General features: G+C 38.5%; 1 protein-coding gene across 1 annotated transcript in view; it reads left to right on the top strand.

The window, feature by feature from the left end:
- Nucleotides 1-26,054, top strand: part of LOC149560959 (Zincin-like metalloproteases family protein) — a 358,697-nt gene that overhangs the window by 311,418 nt on the left and 21,225 nt on the right. Inside the window, exon 15 of the mRNA XM_089824904.1 lies at nucleotides 5,146-5,281. Within this exon, the coding sequence (XP_089681030.1) occupies nucleotides 5,146-5,281 (136 nt within the window). The remainder of the gene's footprint in view (nucleotides 1-5,145; nucleotides 5,282-26,054) is intronic.

The following is a 26,054-nucleotide window of genomic DNA, read 5'->3' as shown; positions in this document are numbered from 1 at the left end:
TCATAGCATACTGAAGTAATCATCTCATGGCATAATAATATTAATAAAGATTTGATCCATCGAATTTAATGTGTCAAGGTATCGAATGATAATGTATCAAAAATAAGTGTATCAACTGAGCTAGGATGGGTCAGGGTGAGGCCTCACACATTTTCATGGGCTTAAACTCCCAACCACGGACTCTTAAGTACCCCCACACAATCTCAACTAAGAAAGACCCTCCCTACCCGAAAATAGGAATGGGACACCCTACCCTGTCGCTGAGCATCCTTGTGCTAGAGTGTCAATCCACTTCTTGACTTGATAAACAAGTCCTATACATTGGATTACCATGAGGTGACTCAATTTAAAACATTTTCCTTACTTGTTTTTTAGTTATTGATTTTCTTTCTCTTATAATGCAGGGATAACCGTGGTTAAATAATTATGATTACACACCCTTCAACTCAACCTTGCCGGTCTTCCTTGATGAATTCCTAGGGTGACTATCTAAGCATTGTAAAATCACAACCAATTACATTCTACCCAATATGGGCTTAAGGCTTAACAAAAGATTCTTAATGCTTTGTAATTTATTTTTTGACTCTACATGAGAGTGTTGTTCTTGTCTCTCAAAGGGCATATATCAAATATCCCTACATAAGCTTTGCATTGGTTGGATCTCATTCCAAGTTAAAACAAAAATTCTGAAAGGAGAAATTATTATTGGTTACAACAGACTACTTGACTCTTGTACATATTTGCAAAAATAGACATAATAAATTAAATAGTTCATTTAAAGCTAGGCTCTAACTATGATATCATTGCCTTCTTTTAACTCCTAGGCTAAGATTTACAAGCCTCTTATATCAATTTGTAAAGAATAAAAATAAACAAAAATATTGCATGACTTGGCTGTAATATCATTCCCTCGAATGCTCAGATTGGTCCCTAAGTAATTGTTGGTAGATGTGAAACCAGGGTTGCAAACGTAGAGTAGAGAAATGTATGGTACAACCTCCAATATGACTCATGACACTTCTGTGCTTGTGATTTCCAGCAGGGATGCCTGGCATGGTATGACAAGGTATGTTCTAGGAGATTTCATGCTACTGTGTGAAATGAGCTCAAAACAATGATGCATGGTTCAAATAAATAGTCAAGGCAATGGAGTTGCAAATGTATGCAACTGCGAGGTAGAATGAAATGAATTGCATGCAATGTGAACGTGAAATGATATGGAATGTATTGTAGATAGCATATGGTTGTGAAGTAATATGGAACTGCAATATCTCTGATATGGTGTTTCAAATCATTTCATTAGGAACCATCGTACGTATAAAATCTTGTCTTTATTCGTTGCATGCTCGGTTATGAGAAAGAAGGTAAAAGGTGGCAAAAAATGAGTTATAAACAAGAGCCATTGGTAAAACATATGTCAATTCAATAATATTTAAATGGTCACCAAAAATATAAAGGCCCGATGAAGAGTATAAAGAAATATGACCGCACATGAAATAATATTAACACCATTGCCATGGTTGGAAAATATATATATATATCATCCTTCTAATGTTTTAATATAAGGACATCATTGTACCTCCTGATACTCAAATATGCACGTACACATATCAAGCATTATATTCTAAACATACGTCAAATTTAAAGTAGGCATATACATTCTTGTATGTCTTAATTGAATTATGCATATGTACATATATGTATGTACATGTACATGTACAAGTACATATAGGTTCCATGGGGGCATTATATTAAGACATGCCTAACACAACATGAAGCTTTGAGAATATCCTAAGCAGGTGTATCCCCAAAGGAGGTGACCTAACCCCCAACAAATAACCACACAACGGAAATATAGCAACACAAAGATTTAGGTCCAAAACAATGTCAATTCTCATAATATAATCATAAGATTTACATCCAACAAGCTCAGTTGTAAGGCCTTCTGCGTTATGACCAAATACAAAGTAATACAATAGCAGTTGTGCAAGATCTCACAAGTTCCAAATAACTCCTAGCTAGCCCAGATGTGCAATAGCACAACAATTTGGTAGAAGCTCCAAGAAAGATCTAAACTTGAGCTCGTAAGTCACCGAGCAATCTTCTTGTTTCCTAAGCCCACACTCTGCTACTAGCTCTGCAAAAGTTCTCTCCTCTCAACTATTCCATGCTCCACTCCATCATGAATGAATGACTCTAGACATCACAAGACCCTCTACTTATACTAAACCAAACCATAGGTCAACCTAGTTAGTTACATTAAATAAACACTCACTTTAAATAAACTCTGAAGCTACAAGTTGGCCTAACAAACTAAATTAAATAAACACCGAGTACTAGCCCCAAAGTTTACAATGGATAACTAACTCATAAGATAAAATAACATTAAGTAGCCTTAGCCACATTCCATCCAATGATCTAGATCTAAGATCGGATAAGCCAACTTCCACAAATCAAAGCTCATGGAAACAATCTCGAAAGTTGGCTTAGGAAGTGGGAACATGTTACCAGCAGCCACCAAAAGAGCTCTAACTCCAATATGATCGCTCCAATCCTTATACACACATAGGACAAGGTCCACCAATATGCCTTGAACATAACCCTAACTATGCGAACCATAGGTCCACAAAATCCAAGCCCAATGCTCCTGTAGGATTGCCGACTACCCCAAGATGCTCTTGCATCGTAAAGGTATAGATTTTGTTCTTAGTTTGATTAATGCTCATTGTTCTTCTTTTATTATTTTAATGATATACACATATTGACTTGGTTAGCTCATGGGCGTCGAAAGTATACTCTTGCTTGCCTAGCCATTTACCCTTAGCCATGGTGGTTTAGGACTCATACCTATTTGCGCAATGATAGGTGGTGCCTTCGTGCCCAATTCCTTCTTTGGCAATGCTTCCCCCCTTTCATTGTGTTCCTACAAGTGAACATTGTCATGTTAACAACATATTCCTCATCATTTTACAAAGTGAAAATTATCATAGCATATGATGATATTAGCCATCCATTTCCAATCCATATATCTTCATAACAATTGACCAATATTCCATTTTCCCATGAAATCATAACGAATAACTAACACTTTGTTTTGACATGAAACCCTAACAAATAACTAATTTAACCAATCACTCAACTTGGCATGAAGCCTCAATGGTTGTAAAGGAACATGCAAAATTGAGCCAAAATTGGGATGTAACACACCCCCTTGCTGTTGTCCCTCTTCTTTCCACAAATTGTGCCCCTTTTTTCCCGTCCTTGAAAGTTATCCCGACATCCCCCTGTCTTGACGTTCCCCCATGCTAGCGATACATTATGTTGAGATAGTTTGGTTGAATCAAAGTAATTGTGGATGTTTTCTTGCTTGACTTGAAAAAAATCCGAGCTACTAGCCTTTTCTTGATGATAGGAGTCCCTTGTGTTGAAAAACAATGATTGAAAGCACATAACTTCAGTTGATACACATTTTTTAGTTTGCATCCATTTGATGGGATCCAAGAGGAGATATTGATGTGAAAACCATTTGAGTATTCCTTAAAATCCTACATTAGGTGGGTGGTGTTGCTGATTAAGTTGCAACTAGTAAAGTTGAAGTCATCCCTGATCCCTTGTATTCATAGTTAGAAGTTGAAGTAAGTTTTAGTTGATATCCATTGAACAAATAGGTAAGTACCATAAGTGATTACCAACAAATCACATTATTTCACTGTGCGAGCATTGACAATTAGTGGAACCTTGAAGTTGTATCATGATCTTACATTGCAAGCTTAGCGTGAGAGATGACCTTAAATCAAGAGAGGATAGAATGTTCGATGTTTCACTCTGAAATATTGAGTATTTATTTCTGCATTTTATATTGGAACAAAACTTATGTCAACAGAACTTTGAGGTTATCAGGTTTGATCATAATCATTAGTAAATGTAAGGTTGCCATAACAAGAGGTGTATTTTATTTTGTCAATGAAGTACAAACTCTATCATCAACAAGGTTTTTGTGGACGCCCTCTTTAATCTACTCAATGTTTCTGTTCTCAAAGATCGTAAACTATTAGACAAATGCATCATATTAAATCCATATGCATTCTTATTGCACCGCATGGACTTGCTTATAAAGATCTCAAGGTACTTTGTAGAAGATTAAGTCGTATTTGCTATTGTGTCAATTCAGTAACTTTATTTAATAAAGTGGCTTATTTTAATATTGCATTGTTTTGACTTAAAAATAAAAAAATTAAATTAATTAATTGAATTCATTGTGGGCTTCCCTGAAGTAATTAATTTAATTAAATCACTTTATGAAAATTTGAGGACATACATTACAGGCCTCCCTGCCCAAGCTTTTCTTTCCCTCAAGCAATTTGTTGTTGCACCACTAGGATCCTCAACTAGCCATATGAACAACACTATATCCCTTTGCTGCTCCATACTGATGCAACATGCATTGCTGACACTTGTAGCTCTTTCATTCTGGCGCATTCCCACTATCAAGCTGATTAATGGATCCCAAATTTTGTATTTGTCATGACTTTTAATAGTAAGCATGATAAAAGTTTCATTAATGGTTTACAAAAGAATAATTAACTACATGTGCAGATTATGGTTGTGGTTTATGTCTTGGTTTACAAAAGAATAAGTAACTACATGAGCCAAGTTTGAATCCAAGCAAAAAACACCTTGCTGAATTTGTGTTGAGTCCAAGTCCAAGCAAAAACCACCACTGACATAACTTCAAAAGCAAATTAAGGTGTGTCCTAATTTAGTATACTTAAGCTTACATAGGTGTAACTATACCCATATAGAACTATCATATAATTGTCCTACATAACTATACTTTTATATGCTAAATTGTTGACAGGCTTCTGAAGACTATTTTCTTGCTTGTGAAATGGCCGCCATTAGTTATGTTCATAAGGCTGTTTCCTTCTGTAGCTCGCACTTGTCTCTTTTATTTTTGTCTCCCTTTTCTTTGCAGCTGCTGAGACTCAATTTCTTTTTTTCTTTTTTCTGGTATATAAGTAGGTGATGCTAAATTTATGTAATATTTTTGCTTGTGTATTTGTTTTGTAACAATTTGTTATCTGCAAGAATATTTTTTTTGCAATCTCTTAGTTTGCACTAACAGAAATCAGTTTTTTGAACCAGGTACTTTGCTTGGGACTACAGAGTGCTAAAACAATTTGCAAAACATTATTCAACAGGGGATGCAATACCAGAGGAACTTGTTTTATCTATGAATAAAGCAAGAAAAATGTTTGCAGCAACAGATCTACAACGTCAGGTGCAATTGTTTTTTGCTCTTTTTGTCAATGCAAAATTATGTAAGAGAAACTCTACATTAAAGAAATACTTTTTTTGGATCCCATAAATATTTTAGCTAAGTTTTGTTCATGTTTAGAAGATTTGAAGCTGTAACATTGCTATCAGAATTCAACCGTGTAGTTTTTGAGTCATACTCATTGACCCATGTTTTGAGAGTATAGGTTCACAAAAACCTATCTCACATGAAAATGATTGGAACACTTAGCACTCATTGCATCTAGGTGTTGCGAATAGAGGTGAAAAATAATCTTATCAAAATACAACACAACAGTGGATACTAGCTGTGGAAAATATCTCCTACTTGTGAGATTTGAAGCTATTCTTGAGGAATCTAACTTTACATTACTCTTCAGATAATCACAAACGGGGAGGTTACGGCTTTCTCCAACAACACCCATTTAGTGAAGTAGAATATTTTCAGCCAATGTAGCCCTACTAACAGAAGAAAATATTTATAGATTCCCTTGTTAAACTATAATACAGCAAAGGAAGCAAGTTCATGTGCGTATCACCTTGCAAGTCGTAGTGATGACTACAGTAAATTGATTGTAGTCTATCAATTATGTTAATAGATGGTTGTGTATATATCTCTAAACTTCATGGACTGGGAACAATGCAACATCCATGTAAGAATGGGGGCATGTAGTTGCTTATTATTTTCTGGACCTTTGGCAATGCTGTTTGCAGGGAGGATAGAATGCAGAGTTACATTGGAAAAGTTGTACTTGACCACGTAGCATAAAGTGGAACAGAATGTATGATGTTTATGACAAAATGTAAAAGTGTCAGGGAATCTATAACAACTTATGATATTTATGACAGACTCTATGACACATAAGGTTTATGTGATATTGAAGAGTTGCAATTTTAGGTATCTCCACATGTGTGCCATTTTGGGCCCATGGTATTATTGTAAGGTGGCTTTTGGAGCCTCCTTAAGTGTAGATATTGAGGGCTCGGGATGGGGGTTGCATCATATAGGTTGCAAGGTTAGCTTGTTAGAATGTTATTGATTAAGGAGAGTTGTTTGGCTGCTGGCATATTGATGTACTCTATACTTTTTGGAGATTATGACGATGATGTTGATTAAGGTAAGTAGTTAGGCATAGGCATATTGATTTACTCTCTAATTGCTTGAGATTAGTACAAGGTGTGTATTATTAGTAAATTCTATATTGTAGCTGACGGGTAGAATTGTATCTGAAAGGGCGCATGACGGTTGAGTCACCCCTTCAGGAAAGTATATTTACATCATCCATAGGGACTAGTGAGACATCATAATCATTATCATTGGAAGCGTTGTACTTGGAGTGCATATTGCATATATAAATAAAGTATATGTTCTGTGTTGCATCTTAATCTACTCAATGCGATAAGTATCCTTTTATCCTGTACGGTAAACATTTGGCATCATTGCCAGTCGAACCTGGAACAAAGGAAGTGTTATGATGATTAATGCTGAATCTACTTAATAAAGATAGGAATAAGATAAAAGATAAGGATGAGATACACACAACACAAGAAGTATTAATTCTAGCACAACAGGCGAAGCGCAGACAAAAGCTTCAACAGCTTACCAATGAACATCGAGGGAGTGAAGGAGCACAGATGGAGGGAGTGTATTAACCTAGCTAACCAAGGAGTGCCGAGGAATTGCTCGAAGAAACTTGAAGCGATTAAATTTGGTGGAAGAGACAAGGAAGTTCCTTAACTTTTATACACCGAGGAAAGAGAATTTGAACGGAAGGGAAGTAACTCGCATGGCTTGAGGTGCCAAATGTAATGTCCCCTTTTTGACAGGCACCAGCTACTTATCTTATTTTAGCCTTTATTTTCCTCGGAGGCTAAAATGGAAGAAATAAGGGGGAAAAGATATATTAAATTAATTACTTATAAGGTTACTAAACAATGAAATATAAAAAAGTAACTTTATATTTAATTGATTTAATATTAAAGTGACTAACATAATAAAATATCAAAAGTCACTTAAAAGAATAAAGTGTTGAATTCCTCTAGAAGCTTCTTGGAGTTGCTTGTGAAATCTTTATAAGGAGCCTTTGGGGGGTCATTTTACACATCTTGAGTTGCATATTCATCTATTGTGCTAAGAGCCTTAGTGCTTGCATACTTGCGTGAGGGTTTGAAGACTCTAAGGTGCCAATTTCGGTTGTGAGATATCAACCTTAGTTGGGAGTGGAGAAATTGGTATTCAGCCAATTCATTTGTGATTAATTGGGAGATAATATTCAGTGATTTTTGTTTAGCCCGTGCATCTGATTTTTGACATCAGTTGGCAAGGAGAAAGGTTTCAGTTTTCACAGCGGATCCGAAAAAGTAGAGCCGAAAAAGCAGTCCGAAAAAGAAAATCCAAAAAAAGCAAAGCCAAAAAGCATGTCATCTCGGCTACTTATTCCAGGTTCTTTTGGTATTTACATTTGGCAATTGTAGATGGATACATTTGACAAATAATATGTCTTTTTGTTACCAAAGTATTCAGTCATTGTAAACATTGAAGTATTGAAGGGAAATCAACTTAATTCAGTTGTTCAGTTTGTATGCCAAGTGTTTGTAAAAACGTCTCATTGCATAGTCATTCATAGGATGCATGCCAAGTGTTTGTGAAAATACCTCTTGGCTGTAGGTGTGCATTTTACATCAGAATTTCATGTACTTGCATTTGGAAAATAATAAAAAGAAGTTGCATATCACTTTGATTTCCAATTAGTTATTTTGCAATCATTTGTATTTATCAATATCATTGGCATTCAAAAATCATAGAAAAACAACAAACATCAGCAAACTGAGGCTGCAAGGGAAGTGCTTGACAAAATTCCTAAGGCAGAAAAACAGGAATAAAACTTCAAAAATTGTCAAGGCACTTTACACCGAAGGAGCACGATCGTGGAGTGAACTCTTCGTTCACTATACACCCGACGAATGGATACAGGTAGAGAATCAAACAACTTCGCTTGAGGAAGACCTTTTCACATCGGGTAACACGGTTGTCCAAAGTAGGGCGGTTGTTCGAAGTAGTGCGGTTGTGCAGAACAATGTGGGTGCTCAGAATAACGCGGGTGCTTAGAATAGCGCGGGTACACAGCAAGTATCACAAAATCAGAAAAAAGTAGCAATGGTAGGATTGAAAGAAAATTTGCCGAAGTTCAATGGTGATGGGACGATCGATCCAATCAGACACTGTAAGACATGCGAAACACTCTCGACGGCGAACGGTGTAACGGACCAGGATAATTAGGTCTGACAGTTTTCGACGACCGTACGGGGTGTAGTGATTGATTGGTTTTCGGATGCTAATCCACGGAAATTAACTACATGGATACAAGTCAAGAAGGAATTCATACCAAAATTCTGACTACTAAGGGATGATAACAAAATATCAACGAAAATGTACAGTATGAAACAAGGAAAGAACGAAACAATCCGGGTATATGCAAGAAGGCTGAAGGAGTTGGTGTGGAAAATGGAAATCCAACTAGTTGACAAATGAAAGAAAAGATGGTTTATTGAAGGGCTACAGTCAACATTAAAGAAAAAGATGAAAATTGTACCTCCAGTGTCGTATATAGATGCATATAATCGGGCAATGGATTTGGAGAGTGAGCAGAAAACGAGCAAAAAGAAGAAACACAAATCGTCGGACTCAAACGATTGATCTTCCGAAAGCAGCAATAGCGACGAGGAGTCCAATAAGAAGGTTTGAGAATTGCAAAAGGATATGTTACAAATAATGGAGTTCAAAAATTTGAAAAAGAATCTCGACTTGGTGAAAGGGGAATTGTGGTGTAGGGACTGTAAGGAGGGCCACACAAAGAGCTCTTGCCCGTAGAAACAATTTTGCGATATCTACCAAATTGTGGGGACATTCCGCCAAGGAATGCCCATTCAATATGAGAACAAAGGGACATCAACAAGTGTTATTGATGTAGGAAGTGTCCATCATAGGAGTAGAAACAAACATGAACAATGATGCAACCTCAGGAGGGTACCAAAACAATAACTAAAACGGACGAGGCAATAATAATAATTGTAATAACAATGGGGGCCGAAGTCGGATATAGTATGACTCGAGTGGATGACTGATGATACAATGTCATGCGTGCAACCTCTGGGGGCACTTTGCCAGAGACTGTACCGCAAAGGAAATGCCACAATTGTTATGTAGATGGTGTGGTCTAGGAGACGATGAGGATTTGAAATGCCCTAAGCAAGGGGTGAACTTGTTAAGCATCGAAATATGTGATGAGGAGACACTAGAAGGCAATGTACCCAAATGCAAAGGAAGAAAAGAAGAGGTTGCAGCAAGCATGAATGGAATTGGAAAAACAAATGGAAGTTGAAAATTACAAACAAAAGACGTTGTCAACTCCTTGAAGAGGAACCTGATAGAACAAAATATTATAAGGCAGGTAATGCAAATGGAAGTTCCTATGAAACTGAATGACCTTACAATACATCAGTTACGAACGACAATACTGAACATGACACCACTCTTGCAAGCAACGAAAGAGACAGGAAAGGATGGCAATGAAACGACTGCAACAGACCCAGTGCTACTGACACTCACAATGGGAAGACATCTTGCGGTAGTAGAGATGGGTATCTTGGGAACCATACTTACAAACACAATTGTCGATGGAGGGTCAGGAGTGAATGTACTACCAGAAAATGTATGGAGGAAGTTGGGACAACCTACATTGTAGCCACCTACATTTCAATTACTCACTACCGATTAACATAGAATCAAGCCTTTAGGGACCCTGATTGTGCAGCCTGTAACCATCATAACGCAACCATTCTTATTGGATTTCGTGGTCATCCCGTTAAAAAGAAAAGGGTATGACGCCATCCTCGGACAGGGCTGGCTGGTACAAGTGAAGGTGAAACATGATTGAAAACGGAATACCCTGTTCATGGAAGGCGGAGGCAAGAGATTTGCAATCGACTTACACACAAATGGTAGGTGAGGAGGCAGCATCATCGGATTTCAAAGGCGAAGGTGGAGGGGAAGATGAGTGGAAGAAATGAATGGAACCTGATGAAGAGGGGATATTGAGATTGGAAGGAGAGTCTAACGATGATGACCTGGACTCGATGAACAACCTACTCCATTGGCAGATGGAGGACTATGAGCTCTTTTCGAGATGTAACATGTTAGGGGTCGAAAATGGAAAAGAAGAGAATGAATTTCTAAAGGAGTATAGAGAAGTGAAGGAGGGAGAAGCACGGATCAATGAAACATCAGCGCATGAGTTTAGTGAAGACAAACCAATTAAGTATGAAGAGCTTAAAGTAAAAACAATGAACTTAGGAGATGAAGCCAATCGGAAAAATATATTTGTGGGAGATGACTGGAAGCCAGTCCTAAAGGCAAGAACGTTCAAAATATTCATGGAATATAAGTACGTATTCATGTGGATGTATAAGGACCTAAAAGGGGTGTCGCCGGAGTTATGTGTCCACTAGATACCATTGATAGAAGGTCCAGTACCTGTACGGAAGTGATTGTACTGGATGAACAAAAACTATGCCACAAGGGTCACTGATGAGATTGACTGAATGCTAGAAGTAGGAATTATTTTTAGGGTGCAAACAAGTGAGTGGGTATCACTGATTGTGATATCTCCAAAGGACACCACTTAGATAAGAATATGTGTGGACTTTTGATGCCTAAATGCAGTAACGATTAAAGATCCATTCCGATGCCATTCACCGATAACATTCTGGAAGACGTTGCAGGGCACGAAATCTATTCATTTATGGATGGATTCTCTGGATACAACCAGATATCCATTGCCAAAGAAGATAGGCTTAAAACAATGTTCATCATTGATTATAGAGTATATGCCTACAATAGGATGCCATTTGGACTGTGTAATGCTCCGGCAACATTCCAGAGAATTATCTTGCACATATTTGATAAAAAGTTAGTTGGGAATTTTAAGGCATTTCTGGATGATTGGTCAATTTTTAATGTGGAGGATACGCATATAACTGCACTCGGAGAATGCATGGTAAGATGTAGACAGGCGAGACTAGCATTGAACCCAAAGAAGTGCAGGTTCATGGTTTCGCAGGGGAAGCTATTAAGGCACATAGTATGCAAAGCAAGAATAAAGACGGATCTTGACAACGTTTGGCAATCTTGGAAATGCCACTGTTGATGGATGTGACAGAGGTAGAATTGTTCCTCAGGCATATTGGATATTACCGAAGGTTCATTAAGGGCTTTGCGAAAGTATCCTACCCACTGGACAAACTAACCCACAAAGGAGAACTGTACAAATGGGATGCAGAGCAGAATGAAGCATTCGAAGGACTGAAAACCCTACTAGCTACAACACCTATCCTAGCTTATTCAAACTAGAATAAGTAGTTTCATGTTCATGTTGATGCATCGAACTACGTGATTGGAGCAACATTGGTGCAGATAGGTGATCACGGATTGGATCATCTAGTATACTTTGCGAGTGGACTATTATCTAAAGCAAAGAAAAATTACAGTACAATGGAGCGAGAGGCACTTGGAATGGTGTACACAGTACAAAAATTTAGACATTATCTACTAGTGGCGCCATTTGTATTTTATGTAGGTCATCAAACACTGCTATACCTTGTGAACAAGCCGATAATCCAATAAAGGATAAGCAGATGGCTATTACTATTGCAGAAGTTTATATTCAAGATTGTGGTGCAGCCGGGAAAGAGTCATGTAAGTGCAAATCACTTATCAAGGGTAAAATCAGGTGAGCCATCGAAGGGGTAAACGACGATTTTCCTGACGCAAAGCTATTTCAAATTGTCGTACTGCCATCCTGGTACATGCGTATCGGAGAATATCTTTCGATGAGACAATTTCCTAGGGAGATGCTGCCGAACAAGAGAAGGAAATTGGTGCTAAGGAGTCGGATGCTTCAGTTGATCAACAAGTTACTATACAAAACGGGACCTAACCAAATTTTCAGATAGTGTGTTCTAGAAGAGGAAATTCCAAAGGTGTTGAAGGAAGAACATAAAGGACCAGCAGGAGGACACATGGGACCAGATACAACTATGCAGAAGATATTTTTGGCAGGTTTATGGTGGCCAACTGTGCACAATGATGCTAGGGAGTGGGCCGTTGCGTACAATACATGTCAGAGAGATGGAAAACCACTGAAAAGGAATTTGTGCCTCTAAATCCTTCACACGCACAGGAGTTATTTGAAAGATGGGGGTTGGACTTTGTCGAACCCCTCAAGGTAAGTAAAATTAGCAGATGCAAGTACATCGTGGTAGCATCGGAGTACCTTACCAAGTAGGTAGAGGCATGGGCCCTACCTAACAACTCTATGGTAAGCACATCAAAATTTATTTACTAGCAAATTGTCACAAGGTATGGGATCTCACTACAATTGACAAGCGATCGTGGGGGACACTTCGTTAACAACGTCATCCGACTGCTGACTATAGAGTTCAAGATATACCATTCCCTGTCGAGCCCATACTACTCGTGAGCCAACGGTCAAGCAGAAGCTACAAATAAGATCTTAGTTAGAGTGATTTATAAATCTTGCACACTCGAAGGAGAGGATTGGGAAGAGAAGCCACCATCAACATTATGGGTGTACCGTACTTCATACAAGGTAACCACGGGACACATTCCATTTCAGTTGATGTATGGATAGGAGGCGGTGGTACTGATGAAATTCATGGTACCTAGTTTAAGGATTGCGATCGAAAACAAACTAGGAGATATGGAGAGTTTGAGGGAGAGATTGTATAATTTAAATAAACAAGATGAACGACCACTGTAGGCACAATGGGCCACAAAGGTTACACAGAATAGGCGAAAAGAATGGTATGATAAGAACTTAAAATTGAACAAATTTCAACTAGGCCAACTAGTGTTGAAGTACAATGGGAACAACAAAATCAGACCACGCAAATATAAAGTGAAATGGGTCGGACCATACAAGATCCGCAAAGTTGGTGATAATGGGGCAATAAAATTATGGACGCTCGATGGGAAGGAAGTGCCTGATGCAGTGAATGGGTCAAAGTTGAAAGTCTATCATGAAAGAAATGTCCCTCTGCTGACGAATAATTGATAGAGAATAAATAATGTATATATGTAAAATAAATAAGTGTAAATAATGTATAAGTAAAGCACATTAAAAATTTTCATAATATGACCATAGAGGAGAAGGAAAATAAGTAAATACATGTTAATAGAACAATGACATAAAGTCGACCAAGAAAGGAAAAAGGTATCGTACGGCCAGTAAGAGGAAGGAAAAGGTACCGTATGGTCAATAATAAGAAGGGAAAGGCACTGTATAGTATGCAATTGGAAGGAAAGATATACTGTACGGCTTTGGAAAATAAAAGGAGGCGATTAGCACCATGCACTGTATGGACTTTTGGTTAGGAAGTTGTGCATCTAGACAAAAAGAAGTCATATGGTTAACAAGGAGGAAGTAAGAAATAGGAAGCCATACGGCCAGATAGGGAGCAAAGACAATGAGACATCCCGTAAGAACAGGGCATTAGAAGACTAGAGGAAAAGAGTGAGTATCGTACAATCATAAATTTGCATCAAGTGGAACACAGGAACCATACCATATGGTAATATCCTGAGAGACAAATTTCAACTGTACGGCCATTCATAATAGTTGTATGATGGTTACCGTATAACATAGACAAAGGCAACTATAAAACAAAAGTATTTTCACTATTGTATAGCCACACAGAGAAGAAGGATTAAAGTGAAGAGTGTTTAAATATAGGATTAATATCGTATGGCTTGGGCGACTAAAAATACAAGGAACCATATTGTACGGTATTAAGGGAGGGCAAGGAAGCATACCGTACAGTCAACAAAAGACCATTTTATACTAGGGACGCTACTGTATGGCTATTAGGAGAAGAGTGAATCACATATCAACAAGGAGAGCAACATACGGATGTGGATTTGGATCAACATACGGATTGCAAAGTAGGTATATCTTTCAATACTATACGACCACAAGATCAAAGCACATGGAAAAAGAGACCACCGTACGTCGGCTTAGCAAGTAGCAAAAGCCATGTTAACACCATAGCACACAAAGGCACAACACAAGGAGATTGTTGTACGATTTGAGAATTGGAAAGAACTTTCAACAGAGTATAGATTGTAGTACGGTTAGTGAAGACTTCAGTAGAGGCAGAATATACCAAGGAGCAAGAGCTATAACAGCATACAGTTGGAAGTGTTGCATCCATATGACCACAACAAGAAAAGGAGTGAATAAGAATTGGTTAAAAGCTACCGTACTATCATTCAAAGAAAATTGCAACTGACTTAACCATCTTTGCTCTCTTCACAAAAAGACAAAAGAGATAACAATATGCATTCAGTTGAAAAGAGAGTGTGGAAGGAGAAACTAGAAGAGGATTCATCAAGTAGCACAATGAACAAAAATATGCAGTCTTTAGCATCACATGTACGTATTGCAAGCAATATAGGAAAAAGGAAAGCAAGGGCACAACTGGCTGCAACAACACATCTCACACCTCAAAATGTGGCATTCAAGGGTTTGAACAGATTGGAGTGTAGAAAATGGTGGCAGGAGGCTCCGACTGATCACTTTGCAAAGGACATCATACGGAGGGCACAAGTGGAATGGGCATTGCAGATGCTAGTATTCTGCATTCACAACTTCGAGGAGTTTCTTCGCACAATGCTAGAAACCTGCCACAGGTTCTCGTGTACATGCTCATTTGCTTACCTAGGATAGAATTTGGTTATATCTCTTAGAGCCGTAGACTTCACCAAGGTATCCGGCATACCAAGTCATGTGTAGGAAGGAAAATCAATAATAAATCCAATAAACTTGACTAGAAAACCAAGGACCAGCTAGTAGAATTAGTATGTGGGAAACAGCCAGAGGCAGAAAGTGAGGCATTAATGGATTCTTCGAAGGCAAGAGCACTAAAGAAATCTGAGGTGTTGAAAGGACATTGGCGTTGTCTGATTGATTTAGTGAAGAGTAGAGTCGTCGGTTCGAGTAGAGCATCGGGCATTTCATTTTTGCAGGTGATCGTGATGAACGGTATCATGAATGGCATAGTGTATGAGTGGGCATCCTTGCTAACTGAGCGCATGTAGGAGTTCATGTTGCTGCAACACAAAACCTTTAACATGCCACACTATGCCATCGGTCAATTTCTTGATGCTACCAAGTGATATGTTGGAAATCAAGCCAAGTTTGACAGAACCGAGGAGCCACCGATTATGCGGTGGAGGCGTCTTGGTACTCCTAGAGGGCAAAAGACCATTGGACTAAAAAGGATGCGACAAGAGTTAGAAAGTGCTGAGCTGGAGAACACGGATATTGGGAGACAGGACACATCTTCCGAGGATAGTGACGACTCAGAAGAGGAAGTGGAGGATGAGGATGATGAGGAGGAGGTTGAAGTTATTATGGCATCACCACTACTATTTTTGAGGACCCTAACAGCTACCTCCCACTCACACTTAGTCCCCACAGGCGTTTACATTCTTGGGTTCACAGTGTTTAGGCAACCTGTTGTTATGACACCAGTTATTGTAGCAGCTCGACCAACAGCACGAGTAACCATAGCAGCCTGACCAATAGCACGGCCAACAGTATTAACAGGAGGTAGAAAGTGTTGAACACGAGAACACAGATATTGGGAGACAAGACACATCTTCCGAGGATAGTGACGACTCAAAGAGGAAGTGGAGCACAAGGATGATGATGAGGAAGTCAAAGTTATTACAACACCACCACTACTATTTTCGAAGACCCTAACAACTACCTCCCAGTCGCACTTAGTCCCGACAGGCATTCACATTCTTGGGTTCGGACAATTTAGGCAACTTGTTATGACGTCAGTTACTGTAGTAGCCTGACCAACAACACAACCAACAGTATTAACACCGTCAGGAAGTATCTAGCTTTCAGTTGATGTCGATATAGCAGTACCTGATATAGCCATATTAGAGGTAGCCATGGGGTTACTTGAAGGGGTTTTTGAAAGACTCTACTAGCCGTACTAGAGGGAGGGATTGAGATACTTATACCGAATGAGGAGATGGACTCTCAGGAGGGAGTGATGGAGATGCCAGTAGGTGAGGGTTTGAGGACATTGGGTGTTCATTTGGATGTAGTGGGCTCAGATGCAGTGGTTACTGTAGATGCAACATTGCTAGCACCGCCTGAGGAGCCAAATAGAGAGAATAGAGTTTAGAGGTTGAGCACATACTTGAGTACGAGGTTTAACCATATACCAACACCATGAGCGATAAGCATTCTCACACCTGAGCAAGAGGTAGCTTCAGAAAGAGATCCTCTACAAACACAAGTGGAGGAAACTCACTCGACACAAACCAATGAGGTACCACCTAGCACTGTTGAGAGGATGGCGGAAGCAGTGGAGACTGCCATGGGTGCCCAGTAGCAATCGACAATGGGGCTATAGACAGCGATGGGAGAGGTTATGGAGACATTCCTCACTGATGTAGCAACTTGGGCTCGCCAAGTGGTGGCCTCTACACAAACAATTTCTTTGGACTCAGTGGTAATAGAGCTGGAGCACATCGTATCCTTCATGAGGGTAGCTTGTTCAGCAACCTTTACAATTTATTTTGAGGAGCGCGGATGGCCAAGTGTAGAGACTATTGAGATGCGCCAAGATTGGGCCACTACGAGAGGGACGGGTGTGGAGAGCCGCATAGAGGCTTTGACTGAGGAGATAGTCCGAATACACAAAGAGGCTTATTATACCCTTCGGAGGAGCCAAGCAGGCCAGACAATTGTAGAGAGGGCTCGGGAGGATTCAGCTGTTAGGGTAGCAACAATGAAAGTGGAACTAAATGCAGAGAGGGCAGCTTGGGAATCCGAGCGGGTGGCACTTTTGGCACGACAGAGTGGGCTACAACAGGTGGTAGTAGAGAAAGAGAAGGTGGCAACAAAGGAGAGGGAGCTTGGAGACATTGTTGAAATGATGCAGTCAGCCTTGGAGCTTTAGATGGTGGCTGAAGCAGATTTGAAAGTATGGATAGGACAAGTTTATCAGCTTCAAGCAGAGCTAGACGAGCTTAGAGCACAAATGTCTACTACACCAAGGATGCTTCCCTCTTCTTAGTTGTTTAAGTCTTGATGTAATTAATTGGTTTGGTTATGTAACAAATGGATTAAGGTAATCTAGAAAGAGTTTTGCTCAACAACTTATTGAACAAATATATTGAATTCCTTTTCATGAGACATTAACTGCTTTTAACTACCAATGATTAACTAAAATAACAAAGCTCAACTGAAATAACTATATCAATGATCAACTGAAATAACTGTAGCAATGATCAACTATATGAACTATAATAACAATTAATTGAAATAACTATAACAATGATCAACTATAATAACTATAATAACGATTAACTGAAATAACTATGATAATGTTCAACTGAAGTAACGATAACAATGATCAATTGTAATAACTAAAATAACGATTTACTATCTTTCTATACATATATGTAAAATAAATGTTTAACATGAAAAAGAAAGATCATATGAGAGGTATCTGGTGAATCTTTAATTGGTTGTGCAAGTCTCGGTTTTCGGTAAGAGGAGAAGCATTGACTTTGACTTAACCTCCCAACATTGGACTATATTTATCTCCGCACAATCTATTGAATAGAACGGCCCTCCCTACCCCAATATCAAGCTTGGGATACTTTTAGTCTAGCCACCTAAGCATTCCGGTGTTTAGAATGTCTGCACAATTATGGACGGACATGTCTGAATAACTGGCTTTAATGACATCAAGTGATCATAGATGGCAAACATGTCTTAAACAACCTAGGCCAAGGTTTTTTGATGGGTTCAATGACCCGATCACCACTGCTCGACTTGAGAACAGGGGAACAATAATATGAACAAGCATGAACTATTAAATGATTTTAATTTAGATTTGTATCTCATGTCTGACTTTTATTTCCATGTTATTGTAGATTCCATCTCACCTCTTCACCTTTTCCATGGTTGTATAGCAGGTGAGTCCTAGTTGACAAAATCTCAAAGCAATCAGCTCTGTCTATTGATTCTCAACTGATATATGAATATTATATGTTCCAGCTTATCACAATCTGTGATTTGAGGTGTAATCTTTAAGACTTATAGAATAAATATCATTTCATTTTGACTTTTAGTAACATAAATAAAATATGATAGCATGTCATGGAAACTTGGCTTTTATTTATCATAAACAACTCTATCTTAGAGAAGGTCTAACTGATGATATTTAAGCAAGATGATTTGCATCATGGTACAAGATTGTATCTTACTGCTATAATAAATTGGAATGCAGCAATATCTAATAATAATAAAACATATTGCAATGCTTGGAATATGAACACCACATAATCTAGTAAAATCTGAAATAGAATGATGTCTTGTTGGATGCTATCAATTAGTAAATTATCAATGGAAAAACGTGGAAGGAATATGCAATGTTTAACAATGGTAAATTGTAGATATATTCGTAATATAGAAAGAAGATGGCTGCTAAAAAGAAGAAGTCGGATGGTATGGAAAGTAAGTCGGGTGTAATAAAAAGAAGTCGAGTGATACATATTATGCCTTCCATCTCTCTTGGCTTCATAATAAAAGGTATTTGAAAGTCTCTTTGGCTCTAGAAGGTATTATGCCGTAACTTACCAAGAAGAGACTTGGCTCTAGATCACCAATAAAATATGCCAAATGTTCATTTTGGTTTTTGGCAAGAAGAAATGAATAAATATGGAAAAAAAGATTTGAAGTTTTTAATAGAGGATAATTATAATTTATATCTATCTACTTGCACGTAGATATACTTATGAGGTGACATCATATTATTTATAAAAATAATATTATGGTGTCACTTTATTTCTATGTCTATGTGTGCGTACATAGGTATACATTATAATGATGTGGTGAAGAAAATCAATCAAAAACCATTTGAGGTACGTATTATTTTAATTAAATTAGTTTATGTTTTAAATGTTTATTTAATAGCTCATGCGGGTCCATCGATTGTATCCTAATGTTCAATTTGCTAGGTCCTTACCAAGGCAATTAAAGGTCATACCTGTCAACCTAATAATTGGACTAAGCTAGTATCCTATTTCGTTGATCCCCTTTAGTAATGCTTCCCCCCCTTCATTTTCTCCTACAATCACCTATGTAATATTTCCACAATAATAACAAGTTCCATAATAATTTCATAATAACATTTAGTATAGATAAAGAATTTAATTATTAACCATAATTCCAATATCAAGCAACTGCTAAACATCACATGACAAATAATGGATAACAACCGTCTTCATTTAATAGTTAACATAATGAATACAACGGATATATATAACTACCTTTTCGACATGATTATGAAAGGAAATCCGTTCAATCTAACGGCTATAAATAAATTTAAAATTAGGTCAAAATTTGGGATCTAACATGTTATAGTTGAGTTTTTTTGTAAGAGTTGCCTCTATTTTGTCATCCAGAGATGACTTTACTTTTTGGAGGGATGATGTTGTCGGTAAATTCTATATTGTAGCTGATGGGTAGAATTGTATCTAAAAGGGCACATGACGGTTGAGTCACCCCTTCAGGAAAGTATATGTACATCGTCAGTAGGGACTATTGAGACATCATAATCATTATCATTGGAAACATTGTACTTGGAGTGCATATTGCATATATGAATAAAGGATATATTCTGTGTTGCATCTTAATCTACTAAATGCGATAAGTATCCTTTTACCTTGTACGGTAAACAGTGTGCTCTTTATGGTGGTGGATTTTATGCATTAAAGGGTTTTCTGACTTTTCTTGTTTTGTAGGTAATCTTGTTTTTGCATGATATTATACTGTTGTTATATGATTTATCATGGAGGTTTAATTGGATATAATTAGCAATCTGAATCTTTGATTGTGATCAAGAATGACTATTTAAGTGTCACTAATTAAGGAAACCAATAAGACAATAATTTAATTAATTAAATGGGGCTTCCTTAAAATAGTGTGGCCTAATTTTCTAAGGTGAGTTAAGCTCAAAGTATATTTCCTTGGAGTTTGCTAAAAAAGGGACCCAAGGATGTGGGGATGAGTTTGTAATAACCCCAATAGGTTATAACTTCTCCAAACACCAAAAAAATCTTTATACTTCAATTGTTTGACATTTCGTCAAACACTTTGCAAGCAAGCTCTGATACCACTATAATAACCCTCCTCATATCTGCCCTCAAAAATGCTGATGAAAGCTCAAGGAATTTCATCAAACAATTCACATGCAAGGGACGTATGACTGATATAGTATTTCAGCTAGCTTCAAATGACTTTTTTACAATTTGCATCAATGAAAATCTTGTGCTAGAAGACTACAATGGACTACACAATGACCTAACATGAGTGTGCTACTAATTTTGACAATATTCAGTGCATATATATGATCTAAGCATGAGAAATGAACACCTACAGGCAACTGGGATTTTTACAAACAGTTGGTATGCAAACTAACTAGCTGATAAATAATGATATTAAATTGCTTAAATGACCCCAGCAACTATTATCTTCTTAATTGCAATGAAAATTACAATGCTCATGAAATATGGCCAAGACTTTGGCATTTACATGGATTACAAAATGATAATGTTGGTATAATGCACACTTACAGCTGAAAGCTTATAACACCCTAAAAAACAATACTAACAAAAGAACCTAGTTGTAGATGGCTGTAATAATTTCCTTCAATGCTGCCCCTTCTACTTTGCTTTTCCGATTTGCTTTTTCGGCCTTTTTTTTTGGTTCTGCTTTTTCGGTTCTTTTTCCGCCTGCTTTTTCGGTTCCGCTTTTCTGGACTGCTTTTTCGTATCCGCTTTTTCAGCCTGCTTTTTCGGTTCCGCTTTTTCGGATTGCTACTATGTTGAATCTCAAGACCATATCTTTCAATGGCGTCAAGATTTTCAGCTTGAAGGGATTTCGTCCTCCAAACCATTGAGACATAATCTCCAGCAAATTTTTCAATTTTTTTGATATTTCCAAGCATGCTTAAAAGAAGCTCTTCCATTTCTTTTATAGTGTTCTCACAAGAGCTCCATCCTTCGTTTTCTCAATGTGGGATAAAACGTAACTCCCTTTATGTAACTTATGTCTCCAATGTGTTATAAAATAAAGGGGACTCTTTTAATTTAAATATTTCTCACAAACTATAGTCTATGCATTAATAAAGTTAAATTATTAAATTTAACTTTATAAAATAGCTTTATCAATGCAAAACAAATCTTATCAATGATAAACAAGTCTTCTTGCCAATTTTAAACAATTACCATCGACATACTATTGCCACTGGATGTCCACCCATGCCCAAGATGACTTACTATAAATAGTAAGTATGCCCAAAGTTACCTCAAAACCCCTCAGAAAGACCTGCAACTGAAACTATCTAGGTCAAATGGCCTCTAAGCCCCTTTAATGTCCTAGTTAGCCTACGGAACCGTGGGGAAATAGGCTAACGACAACATCATGCTATGAATGCTAAAAAGGGGACATTACAGTCCGCCCTTCCCAAAATTGCTTGTCCCCAAGCAATGGCCGAACAACAACCCAATCAATCCACCTGGATCCCAAATGTAGTCATGAACTATACTGCTATTAGTCAACATAGGCTCCTGCAACAACCTCTGAAAATTAACCAAGAGGAATCCATAATCAAATTGGTGAATACAACTCACCCAAACTCCAAAGATAGGAACCCATGAGAAACAAGCTCTCGAAATATCGGAACCCAAGTAGAGTAGATAACCCAAACTGCCAACACAGTAAATACCATTAACGCATCCCACTGGTCTATATGGAATGTACAATCCAACTCTGCAACAATGGTGACTACTCCCACATGAAACTACACCAAATACAAAGAATCCACACACTGTACATCTACTGCAGTTAACACAACTCTATAGATTACGGGCCACTGTCTCATAACCATAACTCCCATGCACCGCTGATGGTGAAAAGACATCACAAGATAAACAGTAAGAAATGGAACTCAAACCAAATCTGCCTGCCACCAACTCCTCAACACAAGGATCAAATGCTAACTGATGTACATACACTGCAGTATAATGCTGATAAAAAGAACCAACCCCAGTCAACAACTCACCATGAACAAGTGATACAACCCACTATGACTGATCACCAGCTAAGTCAGGAGATGTCATAACCAAAGGAGTAGAATCAATAACAACAACCGCTGAAGCATCACTCCCAAACTCCTGCTCTAAGTCATGTATTATCAAGCTACCAACCACAGAACCTATTGCCATGTCATGCCCATCACAACTCTCATCCTGTGGCGTCAAACCGTCCCATAACTGATGACAAGCACTAGGAATCAAAGTATATCTCCATATCATCATCTCATCAACATGGTCATCAAAGGTAAATTGATGAGCATACCTCACAGTGTAATGCCGATAGAATGCACCAATCTTAGTCAGTGGCTCAGACTGCAACCCAGATGAAACTAACTGCAATCAATCACTAACCAAGCTAGAACTGACTACTACCTTCGAAGACATCACCAAGGGAGTAGTATCACTAGCAGGAACCATGCCAACTGTCGGCTCACCAACATCACACATGATCTTTGATACAACATCTCTAGTCTCCGTGCCATCAGTACTAGAGGCCACCACCATGTCAGGCATACCACAACAATCTGCTATAGCACCCAACTCAACTGAACCTGACTCTAGTAGGAACGGAACCGATATGCCAATGTTAGTATCAAGGGTGGATGCATACCCATCTCCACTGTCTCTGACAATCTCGACTACGGACATCCTTGGATCACTAGACACCACAGCTTGTGACTGTACAGAATCTGGTAAAGACTGCAGTCACTCTAACTCCATGGTCACCTTAGCCAAATGAAACTGTGACTCCTCGAAAGCCAACTGTGTACTCTCAAGAATCTCAGAAGTCACCTCGAGCTACTGAGTAAGCTCACTCACCTCATCTTCCTTGGCCAATAATGCATCGTATGCTGTACTCCCCCACTCCATAAGATAATCTCTGTCGGCTACCAAATGCATATAATCTTGTCTCAGAATCCGAATAGCCTCCCATAAAGAGTGAATCTCTGTCAAGGAAAGATAACTACCTCCCTACTCATCACTAGTAGGAAAACCCCATCCATAAACTACTAACAACTGACGAGCAGCGTCGAAATGTTGGCAAGCGATAGAAATGTCTCGTTCACTAACTCTCAACTGACTAGACACATGATGGCACTGGCTAGACTGTCTCCTACAAACCTCCTCTGACACACTGTCTAAAGGAGCATCCTCAAAGTTACTAGTCTCTAGACTATTACCATCCATATCCTGTAAATCAACTCCAAAGCTCATATCAACATACGTAGTATCAAAAACTGTAGCATCGCTGTCCAACCCCTCTGTACCATAAAAAACTGCTGAGGAAACTAAGTCCTCAAAACTATCCACAACATCCCCCTGGGTGTCGTCTGTAATAATTAGATCCTGGGACTCTCCTGTAAACTCTGTCATCTTTGAGAAATCATCAACATGTGACCTGACTGTAAAAGAAAACTGAGTCCCTGCTATAAGCGCTAACTCCCGAACTGAGCTCACCTCAAGACAAAGCTCATCCACATGTCTCTCAGAATCCTGGAGAGCCAACTGAATACACACCAAGGAATTTCGAGTATCCTCTAGCTCATGAGAAAGCTGGTCAACCTCCTCCTCCTTCTTCAATGCATCTAAATAGATCCCTGCAAGATTAAGGAGATGATCGCGATCTAAAAGTCGGTGTATGTAACTTACCTTCATTGCCTCTATGCCTTCCTTGATCTGCTATAAGTCGTCACAAGAACCTGTTGTGACTCCTTTCTGTCGCTCCTGCAGTTGAATCATCCAAATGTGATTCTCAATCAATCCATACATCTTGTCATGATGAGATAAAGTTGCGACAATATCCTTGTCCCTTGTCTTCAGCTAGCTTGCCAAACAAAGTGAAGAGCTACTAGCTTCTATCTCATGTGAAGAAGCATCCAACTGTGCTTGATACTCATTTTCTACAAAGTCCTGAATGCTCACTTTCTGATCAACTGTACTATCCTCAAACATGACAGTATCCGCAACTGTTGTAACTTCATCCAGCCCAACTGTACTGGAATCACTATCTGTGTCAATCATGCAATCCGATGTGCCTATGATATCACCTTCTGATGCAACTGGCTCAACCTGCAGAACATCTAAAACCCCTTCTGCCTGTGAAGATGATGCAAATAAACCATTACCTGAAGATGTGCTGAAGTCTCCCTGTATCGAATCTACATGTCTGTTAAACTCCTCATACAAGTTTCTGCCTGTCATAGGGAAGGTATGATCCTTAGGCCTATCAAAGCGTTCAATCAGTCTCTCCGAAAACTCCACATATGAGGTAATGTGTGCATGACCCATAGTAACCATACCATGATGCCACCACTTGTGTGCTAACCCATCCAGGTGAATTGCTGCATACTTAATAGCTTCTTTCTCAAGCATAGGGTTCATTTGAAAGTATGTGTCAAGCTTTTGAACCCAAGCTCTTTTTGTAGACTTCCTCGAGCCATCATAATATGGTAACTGAAGTTTCCCTACTTTCTTCTGTAGCTCATAGCTCTGGTTCCTGTCAAGTCCACGTGGCATATGCTTCATCCGCACATCTATATACACCCTAAAGGTAATTGCAGCAATAAAATCTGGACCTCCAGCTTCCCAATCTCTCCTCAGCTGGTCCTGTATATCAGTGATCTGGGGCTCTGGTACGGGCTGCTCTGAAGCTCTAGGAGGAAATATGGGAATCATGGGCCGCGAACTCACTGTCCTAGTTTGCTGGGGTGCATGATCGAAATTGTTCCCAACTTGTTTGCCTCCATTATGTGCCCCATCCTGATTATTACCATTCTGATTATTTCCTCAATCCACATTAGCATTCAACCCCATTTGACAAGCCATCATCTGCATCATAAGCTCAAATCTCTGACTCTGTTCCTGTGCTCTTTGCTCTGCTGATCGCTGTCTTTCCTTTCCCTGATTTGGACCGGCATTCATTTTGTCAAACATTTTTCTCTTTATCTGGCTATTCCAAATTCCCTATAAGACCTCCACAAGATGGCAGGACTTATAGCTCTGATACCACTGTAATGACCCCAATAGGTTATAACTTCTTCAAACACCAAAAAAGACTTTATACTTCAGTTGTTTGACATTTCGTCAAACACTTTGCAAGCAAGCTCTGATACCACTGTAATAACCCTCCTCAAATCTGCCCTCAAAAATGCTGATGAAAGCTCAAGGAATTTCATCAAACAATTCACATGCAAGGGACGTATGACTGATATAGTATTTCAGCTAGCTTCAAATGACCTTTTTACAATTTGCATCAATGAAAATCTTGTGCTAGAAGACTACAATGGACTACACAATGACCTAACATGAGTGTGCTACTAATTTTGACAATATTTAGTGCATATATATGATCTAAGCATGAGAAATGAACACTTACAGCCAATTGGCATTTTTACAAACAGTTGGTATGCAAACTAACTAGCTGATAAATAATGATATTAAATTGCTTAAATGACACCAGCAACTATTATCTTCTTAATTGCAATGAAAA

This window comes from Cupressus sempervirens, chromosome 4 (genome assembly GCF_028749045.1).
Source record: "Cupressus sempervirens isolate cs-2001-9-10 chromosome 4, ASM2874904v1, whole genome shotgun sequence".
In the NCBI taxonomy this organism is placed as follows: domain Eukaryota; kingdom Viridiplantae; phylum Streptophyta; class Pinopsida; order Cupressales; family Cupressaceae; genus Cupressus; species Cupressus sempervirens.
The sequence above is the reverse complement of the archived record's forward strand: the minus strand, read 5'-3'. Positions and strand labels throughout refer to the sequence as shown.